Source organism: Lagenorhynchus albirostris, chromosome 5 (genome assembly GCF_949774975.1).
Source record: "Lagenorhynchus albirostris chromosome 5, mLagAlb1.1, whole genome shotgun sequence".
NCBI classification, from domain to species: domain Eukaryota; kingdom Metazoa; phylum Chordata; class Mammalia; order Artiodactyla; family Delphinidae; genus Lagenorhynchus; species Lagenorhynchus albirostris.
Window position 1 is genome coordinate 37,235,227 of NC_083099.1, and position 22,053 is coordinate 37,257,279.

General features: G+C 40.6%; 1 protein-coding gene across 2 annotated transcripts in view; it reads left to right on the forward strand.

The window, feature by feature from the left end:
• The first annotated feature begins 158 nt into the window (after nt 1-158).
• GMPS (guanine monophosphate synthase) overlaps nt 159-22,053 on the forward strand; it is a 114,279-nt gene continuing 92,384 nt past the window's right edge. The window contains exons 1-3 of one of the 2 annotated variants that reach the window (XM_060149875.1): nt 159-182; nt 5,698-5,813; nt 16,716-16,844. In XM_060149875.1, the coding sequence (XP_060005858.1) occupies nt 16,800-16,844 (45 nt within the window). In that variant the 5' untranslated portion in view covers nt 159-182; nt 5,698-5,813; nt 16,716-16,799. Of the gene's footprint in view, nt 183-5,697; nt 5,814-16,715; nt 16,845-17,984; nt 18,376-22,053 lie in introns of those variants that run through there. The other variant, XM_060149874.1, reaches the window with a different exon arrangement.

Below are 22,053 nucleotides of genomic sequence, written 5' to 3' on the forward strand. Positions count from 1 at the left end.
GGGGCGTCGCGCAAGCTCCGGCTCTGTGAGCACTTGCGGCGGCCTGGAAAGCGTGGGTCTCGGTCATTGGGCTCCTGCGGCCACGTGATGGATTCAGCTAGGTCGGACCCCACCGCCTAAGGTTAACACGGTTCAACCTTTGAAGCCCGGGCGACGCTGTGAGGGCTCGTCACTAGGCTTGGGTGGGTAATACCCAAGCTCCAGGCTGGGAATTTTGTGATGCTCCTGCTTTCGTGGGCCGGGCAGAAACAGAGAGGAGGGGGATTGAAGTTTACGGAATTTCCTTATCAGCCGGCAGGGGCGCTTTGTGCCCCCAAAAGGGTAAAAAAGGCCTGGCTAAAAGGTGAAGCGCGTCCCTTACAAAGTGCCTACTTATTCATGGAATGAATGAAACTGCTCAAGAGGCGCTAGGTTTCGTTGTAGTCCGTTTTTCCAAAGTGGTGGAAAAAGTGTAGGGGAACTGGTGTCTGGTAACAAGCTAGTTACATTGGGTAGATTGGAATGATAAGACTCGTTACATCCCTCTATCTTTGAGCTATTGTAAAAGATCTTGTAAGAGCCAAATATTAAAATTTTGTTTCATGTTAACAGGTGTGAGTTATTGAAATGATCCTACAGAGAACTTAACCTTGAGTAACTAGTATCGTAATTTGTAATGTATAGAAAATACGTTACCTATACAAGTTACATATATACATATATCTGTATATATGGTGCTTTCCATTGGCTAATTAAATACTAAAAACAAAAACTTAAAAACTATAATTAAAGTTAGGGCGTTCCCTGGCGGTCCAGTGGTTACGCTAGGGCCCTTTCACTGCGGTGGCCCAGGTTCAACCCCCACAGTGCGGCCAAAAAAAAAAAAACCCCAAAACAAAAACTGTAATTAAAGTTAAACCTCACACCATTTAAAAGGTAAAACATGTTATAGCTGGCCTCTTACAAATATAAATGCAAATGTTGAAATAACTGTTCATCTCAAAATTATTCGGAAAAAAAGATTAGCTTCCTGAAGATGGACCTTAAAATTTGAATACAATATTGTATCTTGATCAATAACTCCAGAACTTGAATAGAGAGTTCTTGCATTTTATACATGAAAGTGCCATCAAGCCTCACATTCAGTCATGAATTACCCATACTGGTTAAGGATACCACCTACATTGGTAGTTCAATAAAAAAGAAAGAAAAGAAGTAGGAAGGGAAAGCAAGATCATTTTAGGCTTCTATTTTCTTGAACTCCCATAGCCAATTAATTGGTCACCTGTCAAACTTCTTGAAATATATCCTCATGACCCATTTTATGAAGAGTTTCCTGGCTATTCCTAATCTCTAGGAAAATGTGGTTATTCTGAACTCTTTGTTATCACTTTACTTTAAAGCTTGCATTTATAATTTTTTTTCCTGACTTCTTTCTCTAAACTCATTTATGTCAGGGCCTATGTTGTCTTCATGTTTGATTTTATAGTGGCCAATACAGTGCTGACACATGGTAGGTATCCAGTAAATATTTGTCAAGTGAATTGTGTCATAAGGTATCAGAGGCTGAATTAATAATATGGCCCTTTCAGAAATTGGCAGTATGACCAAGTATAAATTTCTTCATGTTTATTTTCAGTTTCCACGTCTATCAATTGGGAATGTGCTGTATTATTTACCTTCAGCAAAGAGATGTTGAATGATTAACAAAGAGTCATTCAAAACAAAAATGAAGTGCTGGAGAAATGATAATGAATTATATTAGATTATGGAACTTGGAAAAAAAATTTGAATACAAAAAATTACACACTTATTAAATGTAACCTAGAGCTTACACAGGAAACCAAACTATACAAATAGCACATTTCTGAAAACTAACATTATGCAATGTTTCAGGAAAATTTTGCAGGGATGGTAGTTCTTAAGTTCCATTTGTGGGCATCAAAGGTCTGTTCACTTGCTGAGAATTTTTTTAAATACATATGCATAGTAAGTGACAAGTAAATACTTGCTGAATGATGAATTATGTAATAGAAAGTTTAATACTAAGCTATGTAAGTGAAAATTATTTGTATTTCAAGACTAATTTTATAACGTATTACAAATTCCCATTCATATTGTCAGCATCCATTTAGATTTAAATATTGCAAAATAGCCTTTTGTGTGTGTGTGCTTTTTTATTTTGCCTGTAAGATCTTGGTATAGTCATGATTAAATTCTATTCAATTTTTATATGGTTAGAGAATTTCTTCAACTATTTTTTAAGATAGGGTGTGTAGGTAAATTGAATCTTTGCTTGTCCAAAAATTGTAGTTGTTGACTTCCAACTTCTACTATTACTGATAAGAAAGAAATATTCATCTTATTTTGTTTCTTTTGTAAATAGCTTGTTCTTTCTGTCTGATGCTTTAAGATTTTTTTCTTAATTTCTAGATGTGTCTTTTAAAAAATAAATTTTAATCCTTCCTGGTTATATTCATTATGTATTGCTGAGTAACATATTATTTCAAAACTTAGCACTTTAAAAGAGCAAACATTTTATCTTACAGTTGTTGGTTAGAATTCAGAAATGGCTTAGCTGAGTGGTTCTGCCTTGGTATCTCTCATGAGGTTGCAGTGAGATATCAGCTGGGGCTTCAGTCATCTGAACGCTTGACTGGGGCCAGAGAATCCACTTCCAAGATGGCACACTCACATGGCTGTTGGAAGGAGGCCTCAGTTCCTTGCCATGTGAGTCTCTCTGTAGAGCTGATTAGGTAGTTTTCCAACATGGCAGTTGGCTTCCTCCAGAGCAGGTGATCTAAGAGAAAGAGCAAGGAAGAAGTTACAATGCTTTTATGACACAGTCTCAAAAGTCACATACTGTCACTTTATTTATTCTTTAAAATCTCCACCATATTCCTTTCATCAGAAGCAAGTCACTAAGTCCAGCCTACACTCAAGGGAAGGAGAATAAAGCTCTACCTCTTGAAGGGAGGAGTATCAAAGGATTTGTAAACATAGTTTAATAGTATCACACTGGGTATCAGTGAATCATTTCAATCTGAAGATAAAAATTTTTTTCCAGTTCAGCAAAGTTTTCTTCTATTATTAAAAAAATTACATGTAATAATTTACTTGTAGATTTTTAAGGGTTTTTAAAATTGAGACATTTTCAGGAAGGAAAGGTGCAATTTTGGCTTAACTCAGATGTAGGTGCCAATGGAAGGACTTTGCTATATTATAAATCATTTGAATTACAATCTGCTATTGTATTTGTCATCTAACCGCTAAATCCATAGGTTACTATTAGAGTTAATACTAGCTATAGTTATAAATATAGTTATATATCAATTTATAACTATAGTTATATTATTATTGTTAATATTACTAACCCCAACACACCTACTCTGTATCTCTGATACTGATATTACTACTGTTACTGATGTTTCCTAGAGCCTCAAAGAAACTCCAGGGATGTCAAGGATAAAAAAAAAAACATAGACTACTGAAATATGCTATAGTCCAATTATTTTCTTAGATATTCAGATGCTACAACAAAATATATTGAAGTCCATCAGACCAAGTAAATTTATATAGTAATTGGTACTTGTGGATTACTATAAATAAAAAAAATTGTATCTCCTTAGTGTAAACCCTCAGGACTATTCTTGTGTATTCAGATGGTCTTCATGTACTTACTCTACCAACTGTGACCTGTAGTTTGGACAGGTAATCCTGCATTTCCAAGTATTCAAAACAAACCTCTTAGTAACATTGTTTTTTAAAGCCCAGTTAACTTATCAGGAGGAGTTCAGGACATAGGTGTCTACACTGACTACAAGTTTCTAATCTAAAACAAGTGACCATACTGACCATGATACCAAAAAACCCCCCAAAAACAAGAAATTCAACAACTAATATAAATCTGATGTCTAAAATCATCCAGAATAATACAATTGCCCTTGACTATTTTCAGGCTAGCCAAGAGAGCCATACAATAGCTAATATATCTTGTATCCATCAAAAAAAAAAAGATGAAATGATTAGTCATTTTTTTAAAAGGCTGTTTGGTTAACTAAGGTTGATCAAACTGATCCTTGATATTTAGTCTCCTGATTAGGTACAGGCTACCTAAAAAATTAAATACAAAATAGTTTCCAAATGTCTCATGATATAAAATTGTCCTCATTATGCCATTCTCCACAATCTGCCAGAGGTTTAAATGTTACTACATGGCTATCCAGAGCTGACATTCAACTAATAATGCTGCATCAAAAAGAGCCAAATCCCTCTTGGTCAATTCCTCTCATTTAAGAGCAGAATTTTGACCAAAAGCACTTTGAGGGTGAGGATAGTCAAGAAATTCTGATGTAGGATATGGTGCAATCTTGGTGTAATTAAGGTGTAGGTAGCAATGTAATACAATGCCAGATACTACACATAGTAAGCCAGCTGGTCATACATAATGTATACTTCACATTGAGTATCTAAACTCTTGACGTTTCTTAGAGGATCCAACCCTAACCCTAAAAACATATTATCTTCCCTGAACTTGATACGGCAGTTTTAAAAACATAGCTTCCAAATTCTTTGCCACTTCTCCCTTTGAGAGGTAGAGTCTATGTCCCTTTCCTTGAATCTAGGCTCTGTGGCCAATAGAATACAGCTTGGGTGATGCTGGAATAATTTCCAGGCTCAAGTCTTAAGAAACTGGTAGTTTTCACTTCCTGTCTCTTGAGATAATCACTCTTAGAACTGAGTTCCATGCCCATACTTATGATACTGATGACCATTTAGGTTCTTTCTGGTTTGATGGTTTGTTTTCCCAATACTCTCCCAAATACATACATAAAATGTAAAATTTATATCAATATTATAAATGTGTATAAAAATAAAACACATATATATTTTAGAAGTGAAATTTCTGGGTCAAAATATATATTTAAAATGTAATATATTACCAAATAGTCCTCCAAAAAGTTTTGTACTAATGTATACTGTTTAGCTGTGATTAATTGGATTTGCTTGCCCCCATCTACCCTTCGTATTTCAAACTTGTCAGTCTACACCAGTATGAAAGCACAAATATGTGATGTTATTTTAATTGTAATCTATTAATGATAAAAGCATATGTGCATGTTTATGATATCAATTTTTAAAAATTTTAGTTCTTCCTTCCTCTGACTTGAGGCTGAAGCTCTCAAAAACAAAAAAAGTTACTTATAACATATTATTATATGATTGTTGTTCACTATTGCCAACAAAAAAAAATGTCACTCACCATCTGGTTCTACAAGAATGAAGTTCACTAGCCACTGTAGTCACTAACCTTTAACACACCCTGAAAGGAATTCAGGGTGGAGATCAGAAATGAGGCACTCTATGCTCTGGGAAAACTGGCAGAACAGGCCTTCTCATAGTGAAATATTTTCAGGAGAAAATTTTGTGAACCAAATTTCTTGCACCTTCACTTACCTAGAAAAGCACTAAAATCATTAACGGAGACATCTGCTCCTTGTGACTAGCAGCAATCTTCTACTGAGATGTGTGCTTGATTGCATATACCTCTTTGCCAAAATCACACATGTACTGACCTCCCCACCTTACCTCTTCTGAGTGCTTCCTCAGAACTCTCTGAAGGGCTGTCTCCCGGGCTATAGTCTATAGTCTTCAGTAACTCCCCAAATATAACTGAACTCGGAGCTCTCACACATTGTGCTTTGTTTTTCCTTTCAGTTGACACCATCAATCCATTTTTGTTCCTTTGCTGGTATCCTGTTTTTCCATTTGGAAGCTTGTGGAGTTTTCTTTTTTTTTTTCAGAGTTCAGAATTTTCACCAGAATGTGTGAAGGTATGTGCATGTATGTTTTTCTGTTAATCTTATTCAACATTTATTAGGCCTTTTTGAAGAAAGTTCCAAATCTTTCATGAATTAAGGGAAATTTTCTTTTATAATATATTTGATTTTTCCTTTTTTTCTTTCCTCTTCATTAACTCCTCCTGGAAATCCTAGTAAACTTTTAGTTTGTTTACTGGACTTATCTCTTTAGTCTTCTCTTAGAACTTTCCCTTTTCTGTTTTGCTTTATGTTATTATAAACTTCCAAACTAGGTCTGTCCAAAACAAATTGGAATTGTATAGTTAAAATTTGTGCATTTTGCCAGGGGTTAGGGAGAGGGAGGAATGAGAAAGGGGAGCACAGATAATGTTTAGCGAAGTGAAAATACTCTGTATGACACCATAGTGATAGTTATATGTCATTATGTATTTGTCCAAACCCACAGAATGTATGACATCAATGTAAACTATGAACTTTGGGTGATAATGATATGTCAGTGTAAGTTCATCAGCTATCACAAATGTACCACTCTGTGATGTTGATGATGGGGGAGGCTGTGCATGTGTGGGAACAAGGGGCATATGGGAAATCTCTGTACGTTCTGCTCAATTTTGCTGAGATAAAATAAGCCTATTTTTTTAAAAACCTGTGCATTTCAAAATAATGTAAATTTATCTCATGAGAAAAATGACTGTAAAAAACTATTTGCATGAGGGTTGGAAGTGATGAAGGTTTGATGAATTAAGAATGGCAGATTATCAACAACTATTGACGTTTGGTGATATTGGAGTTCATTATACCATTCTGTTTATTTCATACATGTTCAAAATTCTATGTAATGAAAAGTAAGAAGAAAAACAAAACAAAACAAAAGTTGGTTAACAGCCTTAGTAGTTCTGCTATTTGGTCTGTTTCAGAAAACAAAAACAAAAGCAGAGAGAGAGAGAGAATTTAACTGGAAGGATATTGATGGCTTCCCAGAATCAGTGGAAGGCTGGGAGACCTAGCTTAGCAAAAACACAGAAACCAATGCAGCTTAAGGCTTGACAGCAGGAGTTATAGCTATGGATTTATAGGAAAATTTTGAAAAAAACTGCTCCAGGCCTGTGATCTCTGAGCTTCCAGCGTTTCCTGGGCTCTATTACAAAAATTAATACCACCATCTAGTGGCCTCTTCCTAAACCTGTGTGTAGTTGCAGATTTCTTGACTGCTTTTCCAGTTCACTATCATTCATATGCTAGTGGACTGGAATCTTCTATATATTCCTCAGAATTTTTTAATTGCTTTTTTCTTGGGGGGGTAAGGGGGATCAGGTTTACTGAGGTATAATTTATGTACAGTAAAACTTTAGTGTACAGTTCTATGAGTTTGGATAAATATAAACCATTTTCACAAATAGTTGTGTAACCACCACCACAATCAAGATATGGAATAGTTTCATCACTGCAAAAAATTCTTCTGTGCTCATTTGAAGCCAGCCTCTCCATCCAGCCCACAGTCCCTGGAAACCCCTGATATGTTTTTTTCTCCCTATAGTTTTATCTTTTCCAAAATGTCAAATAAATGGAATCGTACAATATGTAGCCTTTGAGTCTGGCCTCCTTCAGTCCACATAATGCATTGGGATTCATCCATGTTGCCGCCTGTATTGATAGTTCCTCCCTGAGTACCCCCCACCCCCCATTGTTTTTGGCTGAGTAGCCTTTCATTGTATGGATGTACCAACGTGTGTTTATCCATTCACCAGTTCAAGAACATTTGGACTATTTTCAGTTTTTGGAGATTATGAATAAAGTCACTATAAACACTTGCATATAGGTTTTTGTGTAAATAAAAGTTTCATTTCTTGGGCGCTTACCTAGGATAAGATTGCTGAGTTGTATGGTATGTGTATATTTAACTTTATAAGAAACTGCCAAAGTATTTTCTAAAGTAGTTGTGCCATTTTGCACTCCTGCCAGAAACATTTTTCTCTGCTTATGACCTTCTACCTGTTTTTCCAATATTGCCACATTTTACTTAAAATTTTTTTCTTCTCTCATTTTATGGGATTTCAGACGGCTGGGAAAATGATACCAAAATATTTAAAATAGCATATCATGTTTAGTAACTATTTGTACTGCCTAATTTGTGAATTTTGTCTCTACCTTTCTCAATTGGGGTCTTGGTAATTTTTGTTTTTATTTATTATAATGTGCTACATATACTTTAGAGATTAACATACCTGTTCTTCTGCTGTTAAAGTTTCCCTATCTCTTGTCATGTTCCAATGTACATGGTTTTAAAAATTAGGACAGAGTATATAATGCTTTACTAAATCATTGGGTACCCACAATGTGCTAGGCAGTGGAATATAGTCTGAAAATAACTAACATTTTGTACAGTGTTTTATCATTTACAGAGTGCTTTCATATATATTATTTAATGCTATATAAGGAAATTAAAAGAGAAGAAACACAATTGAAACAGGAGGGAAGGGGGCAGGGTACAACATTTAAAAGAATGACATAGCCATTGAGGATACAATATAAATTGATTAGAACCAACTAGGTCCAAGATGGCAGAAGATTCGCCTTCCAGTGGACCTTGAGCCTCATTATATGCTCATTGTAATGCATTAGCACATGCTAAATGACACACCCACCAGTGCCATGACAGTTCTGAGGCTGACCATAAAAGGCTAAAAGGCAGGCGGTGGCCCAAATCCAGGAAACCCCTGCCCCTACTCCAAAATAGTTGTAATAATCTGGCCACTCATTAGCCTATGAAATTACCCAGCCCATAAAAACTAACCACCCCATATTTCGGGTAAAAACTAACCACCCCATATTTCGGGGCCTCTCGCCTTCTGAGATGGCCCACATTCTGTCTCTGGAGTGTTTTACTTCCAGGGCCGCTGTTGCTTTTTGAGATGAGAGCATTCTGTCTATGGAATGTGTATCTCTCTAAATAAATCCCTTCTTACTCATTACTTTGTCTCTCGCTGAATTCCTTCTGTGCTGAGACATAAAGAACCTGAGCTTTATGAAGTCCTGAGAGACCAGGTGTGCGATCTCAATTAAAAGACAGTGGGTTCAAGTCCCAATCTGGGTTTTGGCTGGGTTCGAGTCCCGTTTGAGTTGTACGATTTCACAATCACCCACAACCAAACATTCTTTTCATGTATATATTGTGGACAATTAAAGGGTACAGAGAAATGTCAAAATGAACCATAGAAGGACAGTCAAAAGATGTGTTGAATTGGCTAAGGAATGAAGAAAGTTGGAGAATGAGGTAACAAATGTGTGAGTGGGAGGCTGGCAGTGGGAGGCTGGCAAGTGGGAGGCTGGCAAGAAAGGAAGGCCATTCAAAGAGTTTTGGGTAAACATTCCCTTGGGTATCTTTACAATATACTTTCACATTTTTAAATAGTCTTTTGAAATGCTGCTTACCTATCTTTTCCAACAAGTTTTTCCCAGAGAAGGAATTTTACTTTGGGCAACTAACACTGCCACTAGGGAAAGAAATCTTAGGTAAAATGGGGGTAGTTTTGAAAAGGCAGACTTTGTGAAGTTTCCCCTTTCAGGAAAAGCATCTACTCTTGTAACAGTCCCTAAGTAAATTTGGGCCACGCCGCTTTTTTTTAAGCCTCAAATTTGTGGTGTCTTGGTTGAATTGAGGCTCTGAATGTAGAGCTTATTACCAGGAAGATGCAGAAGTTTAAACACATCAAGCTATTGGTTACAAATTGAGCCCAAAATATATGCGAAACTGAGTCCCCTTAAAACTGAGCTCCCCTGCCAAATTTATGATTAACCTCTCTACCCAAAACTTGATTCCCTTTCTTGTCCCACTCCTGTCCCTCTCAGGATTGAGAAGTATCAAAGAAAAGGGGGGATTGAAACTGAGCAGGACCATGCAGGGCCCTCGCACGAAGGCCCGTCCTGTCCCCAGTTCTTTTTCTTTTTTGAAAAAAAGAAAAGGCTTTGGCCTCCTAGGCCTTCCCTGAGTTCCAAAGAGCAGACTCAAGCAATTAAAAGGAAGTGAAGGAAACAAAGGAAAAGCAGTTAAGAAACAATAGTTTAGTGATAAAACAGAGTCCCAGTTCCTTCTCAAGGGCTATACATAACAATCTGACACATTGCGGGCCTCTCACTGCTGTGGCCTCTTCCGGTGCGGAGCACAGGCTCCGGACGCGCAGGCTCAGCGGCCATGGCTCACGGGCCCAGCCGCTCCGCGGCATGTGGGATCCTCCCGGACTGGGGTACGAATCCGTGTCCCCTGCATCTGCAGGCGGACTCTCAACCACTGCGCCACCAGGGAAGCCCTGACACATATTTTGAGTTGTTTTTCAGGAACTAAGACCACCACCCAGGCAAAGGATGGTGGTTACCTTCTGAGCACAAGCACTAGGCCCCAGACTGGTTGGAACCAGAAGGTTGGTGACTGAGATTCCTGAAACACCACCCTGTTACTTCACCACCAACCAATCAGAGGAAATGCAGGTACCCTGCAGTCCTCATCCCAAATGTTGCCTTTAATAACCCTATCCTGGGGCTTCTCTGGTAGCACAGTGGTTGAGAGTCTGCCTGCCAATGCAGGGGACACGGGTTCGAGCCCTGGTCTGGGAAGATCCCATGTGCTGCGGAGCAACTGGGCCCGTGAGCCACAACTACTGAGCCTGCGCGTCTGGAGCTTGGGCTCCGCAACAGGGGAGGCTGTGACAGTGAGAGGCCCGCGCACCGCGATGAAGGGTGGCCCCTGCTCGCCGCAACTAGAGAAAGCCTACATACAGAAATGAAGACCCAACACACCCAAAAATAAATAAATAAATAAAAATTAAAAAAAAAAAATAACCCTATCCTGAAAGCCATAGGGAAGTTCAGGGTTTTTGAGCATGAGCTGCCTGTTTTCCTCACATGGCACCTACAATAAACACTGTACTTTCCTTCACTACAACCTGGTGTCAGTAAATTGCCCTTACTGTGCGGCAGGTGAGTGGACCCAAGTTCAGTTCAGTAACATATGTACTTGTATAAGTATTATGATTCCTATTGCCAGAATACTAAATTCATGGACATTATGTAAAAAGTGATTTTGACATATGAAAACAGCTTAAAGTCCTAAATTTAAAAATTCCATGTAGGGACTTCCCTGGTTGTCCAGTGGGTAGGACTCTGTGCTCCCAATGCAGGGGGTCCAGATTCAATCCCTGGTCAGGGAACTAGATCCCGCATGCATGCCACAACTAAAAGTCCTCATTCCACAACTAAGGAGTCCGCATGCCACAACTAAGAAGTCTGCATGCTGCAACAAAGATCCCACGTGCTGCAACTAAGACCCAGCGCAGCCAAAATAAATAAATAAATATTTTAAAATTCCATGTAAAGTGTTATCATTACTTATACAAGAACAGAAAACATACTACATTTCAAAACCTGAAGAGCTTCATTTTCTTCACCCTCACTGTGAGCTATTTTATGAGTTACCATGTTTCATGCTTATATTTTCAGTTTTTAATATATGAACATGCCAATAGCAGCATTATTCACAATAGCCAAGATGTGGAAGCAACCCAAATGCCCATAGACAGTTAAAATGGATAAACGTATGTATATATATTTCATATAAAATAGAATTTTATTCAGTATTAAAAAGGAAGGCAATCCTTTCACATGTTACAACCTGGTTGAAACTTGAGGACATTATGCTAAGTGAAATAAACCAGTCACAAAAAGACAAATACTGTATGATTTGAGGTATTTAAAGTAGTCACATTCATAGAAACAGAAAATGGAATGGTGGTTATCAGAGGCTGAGTGGAGGAGGAAATGGGATGTGTTTTTTGCAGAATGAAAAAGTTATGGAGGTTTGTTGCACAACAATGTTAATATACGTAGCACTATTGAACTGTACACTTACAAATGGTTAAGATGGTAAATTTTATGTTGTGTATTTTTTTTACCACAATTAAATATATAAACACCCAGTGAATTTGTGCCATGAATTTTGTTAAGGATAACCAATTCAAAAAAATTCATCAAAATCATGGCACTGCAAACAGATGAAAGAAACAGTGGTTAATAGGGCCATTACTCTGCTTTAAAATGTGCCCAGTAATTCATGTGGCTTTAAAGATTGTTTGGCAATGTATATTTTGAATATTTAATAAACAATAAAAGGCTAGAGCCAGTCGGCCTGGTTTGAATCTCAGTTCTGTGGTTTACTGTCTATATAACCTTAAGTTAGTCTCTCTCTCTGTCTTCTCAATCATAAAAGGGCAATGAGAAGATAATGTACCCATCTCATAGGACTGTTATGAGGATTAAATGAGTTGACATATGTAAGGAATTTAGAATAGGGGCTTGGCATATAAAGTGCTATGTAAGATTTACTACTACTACTACTGTTAAGCGTTTTCTTCCTCACCAGTTTTAGAAATTTGTCAAAGGCAAGACACCAAAAATTGCATTCCTCCCTTTCCTAGAGATGATGAAGGGACAGGATTTGGCTGACTCAGTTCTCACCAGGAGGATGTCAGTTTGGCTCTAAGAGAAGGTGACCAAAATTTGAAAGAACAGTTGAGACAGAGGGCATAGCAGAGATAATCAATAAAAATATAATTATGATAATAACATTCAATGATCTGCTTTAATAAAATGTGACATTCAAAAATATGATTGTATCATATATGGGTGGTTATTTCATTACACAATCATCTGTTGCTTTATGAAAGGATTAATCATATGATTTTTAAACAATTAGCTTTTATGGTGTGTCTTATTTTTATTTATTATTTCAAACTTATAACAAAGTTGCAATAAAGAGCTCCCATAAACCCTTCTCTTAGAGCATTCAAGGTTTGCCAACTGACCCAATAGTACCGTTTATAGCAAAAGTTTCAATCTAGGTGCATGTATTTCTCTCAGCTTCAATCTAGAACAGTTCCATATACTGACCTTCATTTTTTTAAGATTACTGTAGCTGATTGTATTTTCCAAGCATTGCACCACATTTGCAGTTCCACATGCTCTTCCAGAACCCTCTCCTTGAATCTGGACAGGTCTTGTGACTTATTCCATGAATAGAATGCAGAGAAGTAAACGGTGACTTCAAGGCTAGACAGAAAAGGCTGCACAGCTTCTACCTGGTTCTCACTAGTTCTTTCTCTGTCTTGCTCTTGTGTGTGTGTCTCTCTCACACACTCACACTCCCTGGAAGTCCTGAGCTGACCCATAGGAAATCCAGTTACTGTGAAGCTGTGGTAATGGAGAGACCACATAGAGACAGAGATACCAGATGAGCTGCAGCTGTTCCAGCTCTCAGTTGTTGAGTCTCCCTGTTCAGGTGTTAAGAGATGTGAGTGGGAAAGCCTTCACATGATTCTAGCTCCCAGCCTTCGAGCCACTCTAGCTGAGGTCTAGTGGAGCTGTGCTCTGCACTGTATTAGCTGACACATTAGGGCAAAGAACAGCTGCTCCTGCTGAACCTGTCCAAATTGTAGTAAAATGAATAATGCTGTTTTAAACCACTAGATTCAGGGGTGTTTGTTGCAAAGCAAGAGATAACTGGAAAAATTACAGACCTGTTATTTTTTTAAACGTGCCTCCATTTGGGTTAGCTTGATGTTTACTCAACCTTAGGTTATACATTTTAGGCAAGCAGTACTGAAGTAATACTATGGTTGCCTCATTGCATTCATCAGGTGACACATGTTGATGATTTTTTCCTAACTTCGACCACTTGAGTAACGAGGTATCCTCAAGTTGTTCCACTGTAAAGTTACTATTTTCCTTGTCTAATTATTATTTTGTAGGGAGATACTTTGAGACAATGTAAATAAAACCTGTTCTTGATCCTACTTTCATCCACGAATTTTACCATCCATTGATCAGTTTCTTGTCTGAATTTATTATTTGTGTGATGGTTGCCAAATGATGACTTTCCTTTTTTTTAAATTAATTTTTATTTTATATTGGGGTATAGTTGATTTAGAATGTTGTGTTAGTTTCAGGTGTACAGCAAAGTGATTCAGTTGTACATATACATATATCCATTCTTTCTCAGATTCTTTTCCCATATAGGTTATTACAGAACATTGAGTAGAGTTACCTGTGCTACAGTAGGTCCTTGTTGATTATCTATCTTACATAGTGTGTACAAATGATGATTTTCTAACTCAATTATTCCTTTGAACTTTATTAGTTGACTATTATATGGAACGGTTTTCTCTTCATTTAATCATTTATTTATATCATCAGAGACTGATGGATTCCTAATTTAATCAGAGAGTACAATCTGTTTACCATCGCTATTTTGATATATTGTTCCAGATTTGGCCAGTAAAATCTTTTCAAAGTGACTCTGTGTCCCTCTGAAATGTGCCCATCATTCTCTGAGCACTTCCTAACTTCCTGGCACAAAAAGATGTTCCTGGTCACCTTGTCCCTGCCTCAGTTCTGAGATCAGCCATTTCTCCAAGAAGTCCTGGTTCTTCTTGCTGGAGACCGGTATTTAGAAAACAGTATCTGGGTGCTAGGTTTGCTTGTTGCTACTGGATGTTACTGTTTCCAGGGCTTTTCTGTGGACAGAGACAAGTGAACAGGTAACACTGTAGAGGGTGGTGAGTAATGATGAAGGGGAAAGGATTATGGGGGCACAAAAGAGGAAGAGACATCTAACCCAAGACTTCGGGGTTGTGGGAAGGGGAACAGAAATATTCTAGATAAAAGACATTTCTGTGCAAAAAGCCCAAGTCAAGAGAGATCATGTCATATTTAAGGAATGAAAGAAGTTTAATATGGCTAGAGACTAGAGTGAGGAGGGCAGTGGTAATAGCAGGCTACAAGGTAAAGTCAAATTTCCAAGTACCAAGTAAGTAATGTTAGAAGTTTTGGAGTTTATCCTGAGAGCAATGGGGACCCATTAAGAAGATTCTGGGCAAAGTATGTATGATCAACTTTAGAACAGTTGTCTTTAAGGTTTTTTTTTTCCTAACCCACATACCATCCTAAAATGATTTTGAAAAACTATGTACTTCCTTCCACATTTTAAGTTGACATCTAATATTCTTCGTAAGTTTAAAAGTTAATTTTTTTGTTAATGGCAGATTTAAAATATTAAACATTTGAAAAAAATATTAAACATTTGAAAGATGAAATAAGATGACCATGGATTATACCTGAAATAAATATTTTATGATATGATACTCATCAAATCTGAAAAGTCACGTAAATTTTCTCTGTGGATTTTCTGAACTGTTTCTTTTAAAATGTATTGGTCCCAGAAACCACACAATTACATTTATAAGAATCAGCATCACTATTCTATGTTGCCTAAGTTGTTCTGAATTCAGGGCAATCTTCACCCTTAACCTTAATAATCATATAAAAATATTATAGGACAAAAAAAAATATTATAGGACAGGTAACAGAAGGAAGACCTTACAGGTTTAAGATGCCTCAACTAATCATTAAAACACTTCCACTTCTGCCAGAATGGAGTAACGAACTGGATGCACCCTCCTGGAAACAACAATAACAGAAAACTCGGACAAAATATATGCAACAATGGTTGCAAGATACTGGATATCAAGCAACAAAGGTCAGATCCCTGAGAGACAGGAAGCAAAAAAGATGAGCCCTTCAATTGCCTCAGCTTACTGCCTTGAGAATCTCCAGATTAAAGAAATAAACTTAACCATATCAATAATCACATTAAATGTAAATGGTATAAACACTCCAATTAAAGCAAGATGTAATTATGTGCTGTCTACAAGGAACACTTTAAACATAAAGACACAAACAGGATAAAGGGTTGCGAAAGATGTATCATGCCAAGAACCAGTCAAGAAAGCAGGCATGCTTTGGACATGTTTTGGACACAGTAGGTGTCAGAGTGAAGAATATTACTGGGGATCTAAAAAATATCATTTCATAACTATAAAGGGATCAATAATGATTCTAAACATTTATGATCCTAAAAACAGAGCTTCAAAATACACAAAGCAAAAACTGATAGAACTGTAAGGAGAAACTGATAAAATCACAATTACCGTTGGAAATTTTAGTGACCCTCTTTCAATAATTGATATATAAAATGAACAGGAATTTAACAATAGTCTTGAACAACGTTTTGTTTCAGACTTGAGTTTGGGACCCACTATGACATTTAACATCTAACTGAGGTTGTATACAGTGATAGGGACCTGGAGCTCAGAAGAGAGAGCTGTCATGACATACAGCCTATTAAGGGGTTTTTAAGCAACTCTCTCTCTCTCTCTCTCTCTCTCTCTCTCTCTCTCTCTCTCTCTATATATATATATATATATATATATATTTTTTTTTTTGGTACGCGGGCCTCTCACTGTTGTGGCCTCTCCCGTTGAGGAGCACAGGCTCCGGACGCGCAGGCTCAGCGGCCATGGCTCACGGGCCCAGCCGCTCCGCGGCACGCGGGATCTTCCCGGACCGGGGCACGAACCCGTGTCCCCTGCATCGGCAGGCGGACTCTCAACCACTGCGCCACCAGGGAAGCCCGCAAGTTTATATTTTTAAATAAGTGCCCCAGGGAAACACAGGTGAAGAATAAGATGAGAAGAGGGCTAGGAATGGAAATACTGAAGAAAACCAATACTTACGTTTCCTCCTATAGAAAAGATATACAAAGAGGGACAAGAAATGTGATGGAGAAAAATCATGGAGGTAAAAAGACACCTCTATGGTGCCCTGTAAGGACATACAGTTTCAAGGAGGAAGGGGTGAATAGAGTCAAAAGCTTCAGAAGACTTAAGTTATAAGGATTCTGGTACATGCTGACATTCTTAGCTGTAAACACAAGTGACTACTAGAATATATTTAAATTAGGCATTATCTAATACAGATGGGGTTTAGCCAATCCTTAATGCCGGCACATCACATTCCATTCCATTCCAGGTGGATGTTAATGCAATTCTCCTATTGGTTACCACACTGTTCTCTGGATTGTTCACTCAGACCTATCAAGAGAACACAGTCTCCATGGCTTTAGAAAGTTCAAGTATCCATTTTTCACCTCGAAGAAAGGTAAGTAAAATACTTTCCTTGAGTGTGAGGTCCAGGAGGGCCTTGGGCCTTTTGATCCTGTAAATATTTTACTAACAAACTGTTTATCCCTTCCCAGGTCAGGTACCCCTTACCTCCTATATAGAGAGGCAAAAGCACATAATCTCACTGGGCCTCAAATTTTTTATTAGTAAAAGTGGATAAGAACATCAGTCTTACTGCACTACTTCCACGGGATTATTTAGAATAAAATGAGTTTTTGGAAGTCAGGGCAGTCTCACTCTAGCTCCTTAATACCTGGACTAGAGCTTGACACACAGCATGAGCTCAGCAAATATTGGCCATATTATAATATTAACTGAATATCTGTTAAAAGGCTTTGTAAACGGAAAGCCGCCCCAAGTGTTATTATTTATTCCCCAACCCTGGTTTAGACCCACAGGTGACCAAATTCAAGGTACTGTAATACTTGCATTGACGGGTATCAGTGAGTAGCTGGAGAGACTACAGTTCCTCCCTTTCCCACAAACAATCCAAATAAAAATACTGCTGTGCAAACAGAGCTCTACTCCGTCGGTCCAGTTTCCCACCAGGTTGCCACTCCCAAACCCCTTCCTTTTGGAAATTCTGCACCCGCTGTAGAACTTTTGAGGGACCTAAGTGATCAAATGTCACTTTTAAGTCCACGTTGAGGTCACCACGAAACTCTTCAAAGCAGCCTTGGCCTCCCCCATGACCCGCAACCTGGGATGAGGCCGCACCACCGGGTAAGCGTTCCCCAGCGACCCAGCTCTCTGGAGGCCTCCTCTTCAGTGTCACCAGCCTCTCTCGCATTAAAGGCTGCGGGCCGGCGGGCCAACAGTAAGCGAACGGCAGCTTGGGTTTTTCTCCGATGCCGGCTTTAGTGGCGGGGGTGGGGCAGGGCACCACCGGCCTTCCTCTCAGCGCCTGCTGCCGGGTACGGGGGCGGGACCGGGGCAGCTAAGCTGGGCGCCGCGGGCTCCTCCTGCAAAGGGCGGGCCAGACAGGGGCGGGGGCGCGGCCAGGCGCCGCAGGCCCCTCCTTTTGTGGGTGGGCAGGCCTGAGACCCGCAGGTTTCTTCTACCGGGGGCGGGCCTCGGCGGTCCGGACGGACCTGGAGGCGGGGCCGGACGCCGAAGTCCCCTCCTCCAGAGGCAGGCTTATTGGGCTGCAGCAGCAGTGGCGGCGGCGGCGGCAGCTGCGGGTGTTCGCTGCTCGGCAGCCTAGCCACAAGGGCTCTGGCTCCTCCCAGTGGCCGGCCAGTGCGGAAGCAGGAGGCGGGGGCAGCGTGCGCGCTGCTGGTCTGTGCTCTCCCGCGGCGCTGGGGCCCGTGCTCCGCGACTGCTGCTCCACTCGGCGCTTCGCAGGCGGCCAGCTCCTCTCCGCGCCTCCCGCCTGCTCCTCGACCAGGCCTCCTCCTCAGCCCCGGCCCGTGGCGTCGACCCCACCGGCCCTCTCCCGCCCCGTCTCATCTCTGGCCGCCGCCGCCGCCGCCCCAGCCCCGATGGCTCTGTGCAACGGAGACTCCAAGGTCAGTCTCTGGCGTGGGGGGTCCCTGCCTCACCGCTTCCGGACGGAGGCAAGGCTCCGGGGCCGGGGAGCCACCGCGCGGGGCCCTTCCCCGCCTCCTCACCCCAGCCCGCCAGCGGAGCCCTGCGGCCCTGGCAGCGGCGCGTCGGAGAGCCTCCAGTCGGGGCCTGTGGCATGTTTTCTCCTCGGGAGCGGCAGGTGCTTTGTTGATTTTTGTCTGCGTGTCGGGGTTCCTGCGCCCGCTGAGCTCCTGGCGTCGGGGAGGGCGTCAGCTTCCCGTGGTCGCGCTGCTGGCCCCAGCCTCCCCCGCGTCGCTGTGGGGCTCAGAGCCCGCGGAGCGCGGTCGGAGGGTGGGGGTAGGGAGGCGAGCGGGCGTCTCTGTGTGTGTGTGTGTGTCTGTGTGTCTGTCTGTCTGTCTGCCTGTCTGTCTGTGAGGGGGGCTTCCTCAGCCCTCACCCAGCCCCTTCGGGAGTCGGGCAGCCTTTTGTGGAGCTCCCGGGGCCCGCCGAAGGCAGAGCGGGGTCGGGGCCTCGCGGGCGGCGTTGGAGCTGGGCGGGCCTCCAGTCTTCCCGCCACCCCGTTTCCCGCCTGCCCTCGGTGGGGCTCGCCGGGTTTCCCCCCTTGGGGTCCGCGGCGGCGAGACCGGCCCTGGATGAGGCCGCGTGACCGCGCGCCCTCTCCCCAAGCCCCCTTCAGCGCCCTCCCGGGGTCGGGGCCTGTGGCCGGAGGGTCGCTCACTCCGTTCCCCTCCCCCCATCCTTCTCCGAGGGATGGAGCGTGTGTCCAGCCCCGCCCCCATCCCGCTCACTCCTTATTTTTCAAGTTGGTTTGCGATGGGACCCGCTCCCGGCCTTTGCGAGCCCCTTCCGGGACGCAGGCCGCCGCCACCGCGCCCGGGAACCGGGGGGGTCGCGAGTCCCGGGTGCGGGAGAAGTTAACTCAATGTGCCGAGTGGAGGGAGTAGTTTGGGCCGCCTCTGCGTTTCTCGTCACCTCCGACGCACTTCTTCAGACCCTCTTCTTTCGTCTCGCTTCTGAATCGAGTACCTTCGCTTTCACTTCTGTGTTAAAATTTTCGTTGGCCTGGAGTTCTCTCAGACCCGCACAATCAGTGTTGTCAGCGGGAACCCGCGCGATTTTGAATTGCGATTTAAGCGAAATTTACCTCCCACACGCTGCTTAGGGCCCGGCTAAAAGAAATTACTTCATTACGTTTCATTCAGGATGTGTGGAACTTTAAACACCAGGTGGGAATTGGTGTTCTAAGTCAGGTAGAATTGTCTTTTCGGCAGTATTCTCTTATAAAGGTGGTGTCTAGTCACATCTTAGTGGGTCCTCTCCATTAGTAATTGCTTATTCTCTAGTAAACATTCAAATAAGTATTTGTTGAACAAATTAGTAAAGATTAAGGTAGCTGATAAACTCCTTTAAACCGAGGAAAACTAATGCTCAGACTAGTTGGAGCTCTTTCTCAAGATCATAAAGGGGAATGAAGACACGCTAACCCTTAGTTTTTGGCCTCAGAAGCTTATGTAAACCTCAACATACAGCTCTTTCCTGTACACTAGTTAACTTACAAAGCATTTTTCTTCTCCCTTTAATTTTGAGCCATAAAATCATTGAAAAGATTCATCTTTGTGCTAGTAGAGGAAATGACTGTGTTATTAGGAGGATTCAAACCTAATTTACAGACTTTGAAAAATATGTGCTGATTTGAAAACAGTATTTACACAAAATTGAGTGACAGCAGGAAGTTAAAAGATTCAGTTTCCAAGTTACCTGACTCCGGTGTACAGAACATACAGTATTCTTGCTAGCTGGTGTGGGTTTTTTTGGTTCAACTTGAATTTTAAAGAGAATCTTATAAGTTTGATATATCTGAGACCCAGGTGAATTGCTGGTTACCTTATTTTTATTTCAAGGTTCTTTATGTTTTGTAGCATAAGCAAGCATGTGTCTTCTTTTTTTTTCTTTCTTTCTTTCTTTTTTTTTCCCCCCGGCTGTGCTGCTTGGCTGCTTGTGGGATCTTACTTCCCAGACTAGGGATCCAACCTGGGCGCAGGCAGTGAAAGTGCCGGGTCCTAACAACCGGACTGCCAGGGAATTCCCATTGTTGTTGTCTTTTTTACTTTACTAACAATTAGATGTAAAACAAATTGAAAGCATTTTCAAGAGGAGCAATCCAGGAAAATAACATTTCATCACATCTATGATTATTTCATGAACTCCTAAGGAGGGGAAAAAAAAAACCCTATAAGTAAGCCATAATATGTAAATACTTTCTGATGATATGATCAATGATGTGTCATTGATCATAAGAAACAAGTAAAGAGATGTTTAAATATGGGGGGGGTTGCAGAGTAAAGTAAGTGAAATATGATATTCTGAGAGGTCCACCCAGAAATCTAAGTAGGCATCTATTTTCCATAGCTTACCACTGAAACCACCTTTCCCTCTGGTGTGAAATACAGGTACTGGACCCAAGCTTACGTTGTACATCTATTGTGCCTCTGACAGTTGTGTGTAAATCTTAGTTGATAAATTAAAGTGGGGAAAGAGCTCATTTTGATTCCTGTTCTGGTACATCTCAGTATTTTTCAGGGTTTTTGAAAAAGACATTTTTGCATGATAGAAATTAGGGAGAGACCTACCTAAATTCTGTAAAAGGATTTGGGCTGTTTTCATTAGTTTTACCCACAGAGTATCATTTTAGAGCTGGAAAGGACCTTTATGAGCTCTAGCTTCCTAAGCTGAAAAAACATAGCTGGCTTTTCTTTTTCTTGAGGGCTACTGTGGTTAACCATCCAAGGCAGAGATTATTCTTTTCCTTAAACAGCTGATATAATGTTATTTAGTTAAGATCTTATCTCACATAAACAAGAGCATAGGCAGTCAGCTTTTCTTTAAAAAGTTTTTACAACTATTCAGTGTTGTATATGAATATATGTATGTAGCAAACATTAGACATAGTAACTTTTTTCAGTTTTATTAAGGCAAGATTATAAGAGTAATGTTCTTTGGACTACTTGTCAAGTTTCCCACTTTTAGTCCCATCTAAGTCTTAGACTCTTTTTTTTAAAAAACATCTTTATTGGAGTATAATTGCTTTACAATGGTGTATTAGTTTCTGCTTTATAACAAAGTGAATCAGCTATACATATACATATATCCCCATATCTCCTTCCTCTTGTGTCTCCCTCCCACCCTCCCTATCCCACCCCTCTAGGTGGTCACAAAGCACCTAGCTGATCTCCCTGTGCTATGTGGCTGCTTCCCACTAGCTATCTATTTTAAATTTGATAGTGTATATATGTCTATACCACTTTCTCACTTCGTCCCATCTTACCCTTCCCCCTCCTTGTGTCCTCAAGTCCATTCTCTACATCTGCATCTTTATTCCTGTCCTGCCCATAGGTTCTTCAGAACCTTTTTTTTTTAGATGCCATATATATGTGTTAGCATACAGTATTTATTTTTCTTCTGACTTACTTCACTCTGTATGACAGTCTCTAGGTCCATCCACCTCACTACAGATAACTCAGTTTTGTTTCTTTTTATGGCTGAGTAATATTCCATTGTATATATGTGCCACATCTTCTTTATCCGTTCATCTGTTGATGGACGCTTAGGTTGCTTCCATGTCCTGGCAATTGTAAATAGAGCTGCAATGAACATTGTGG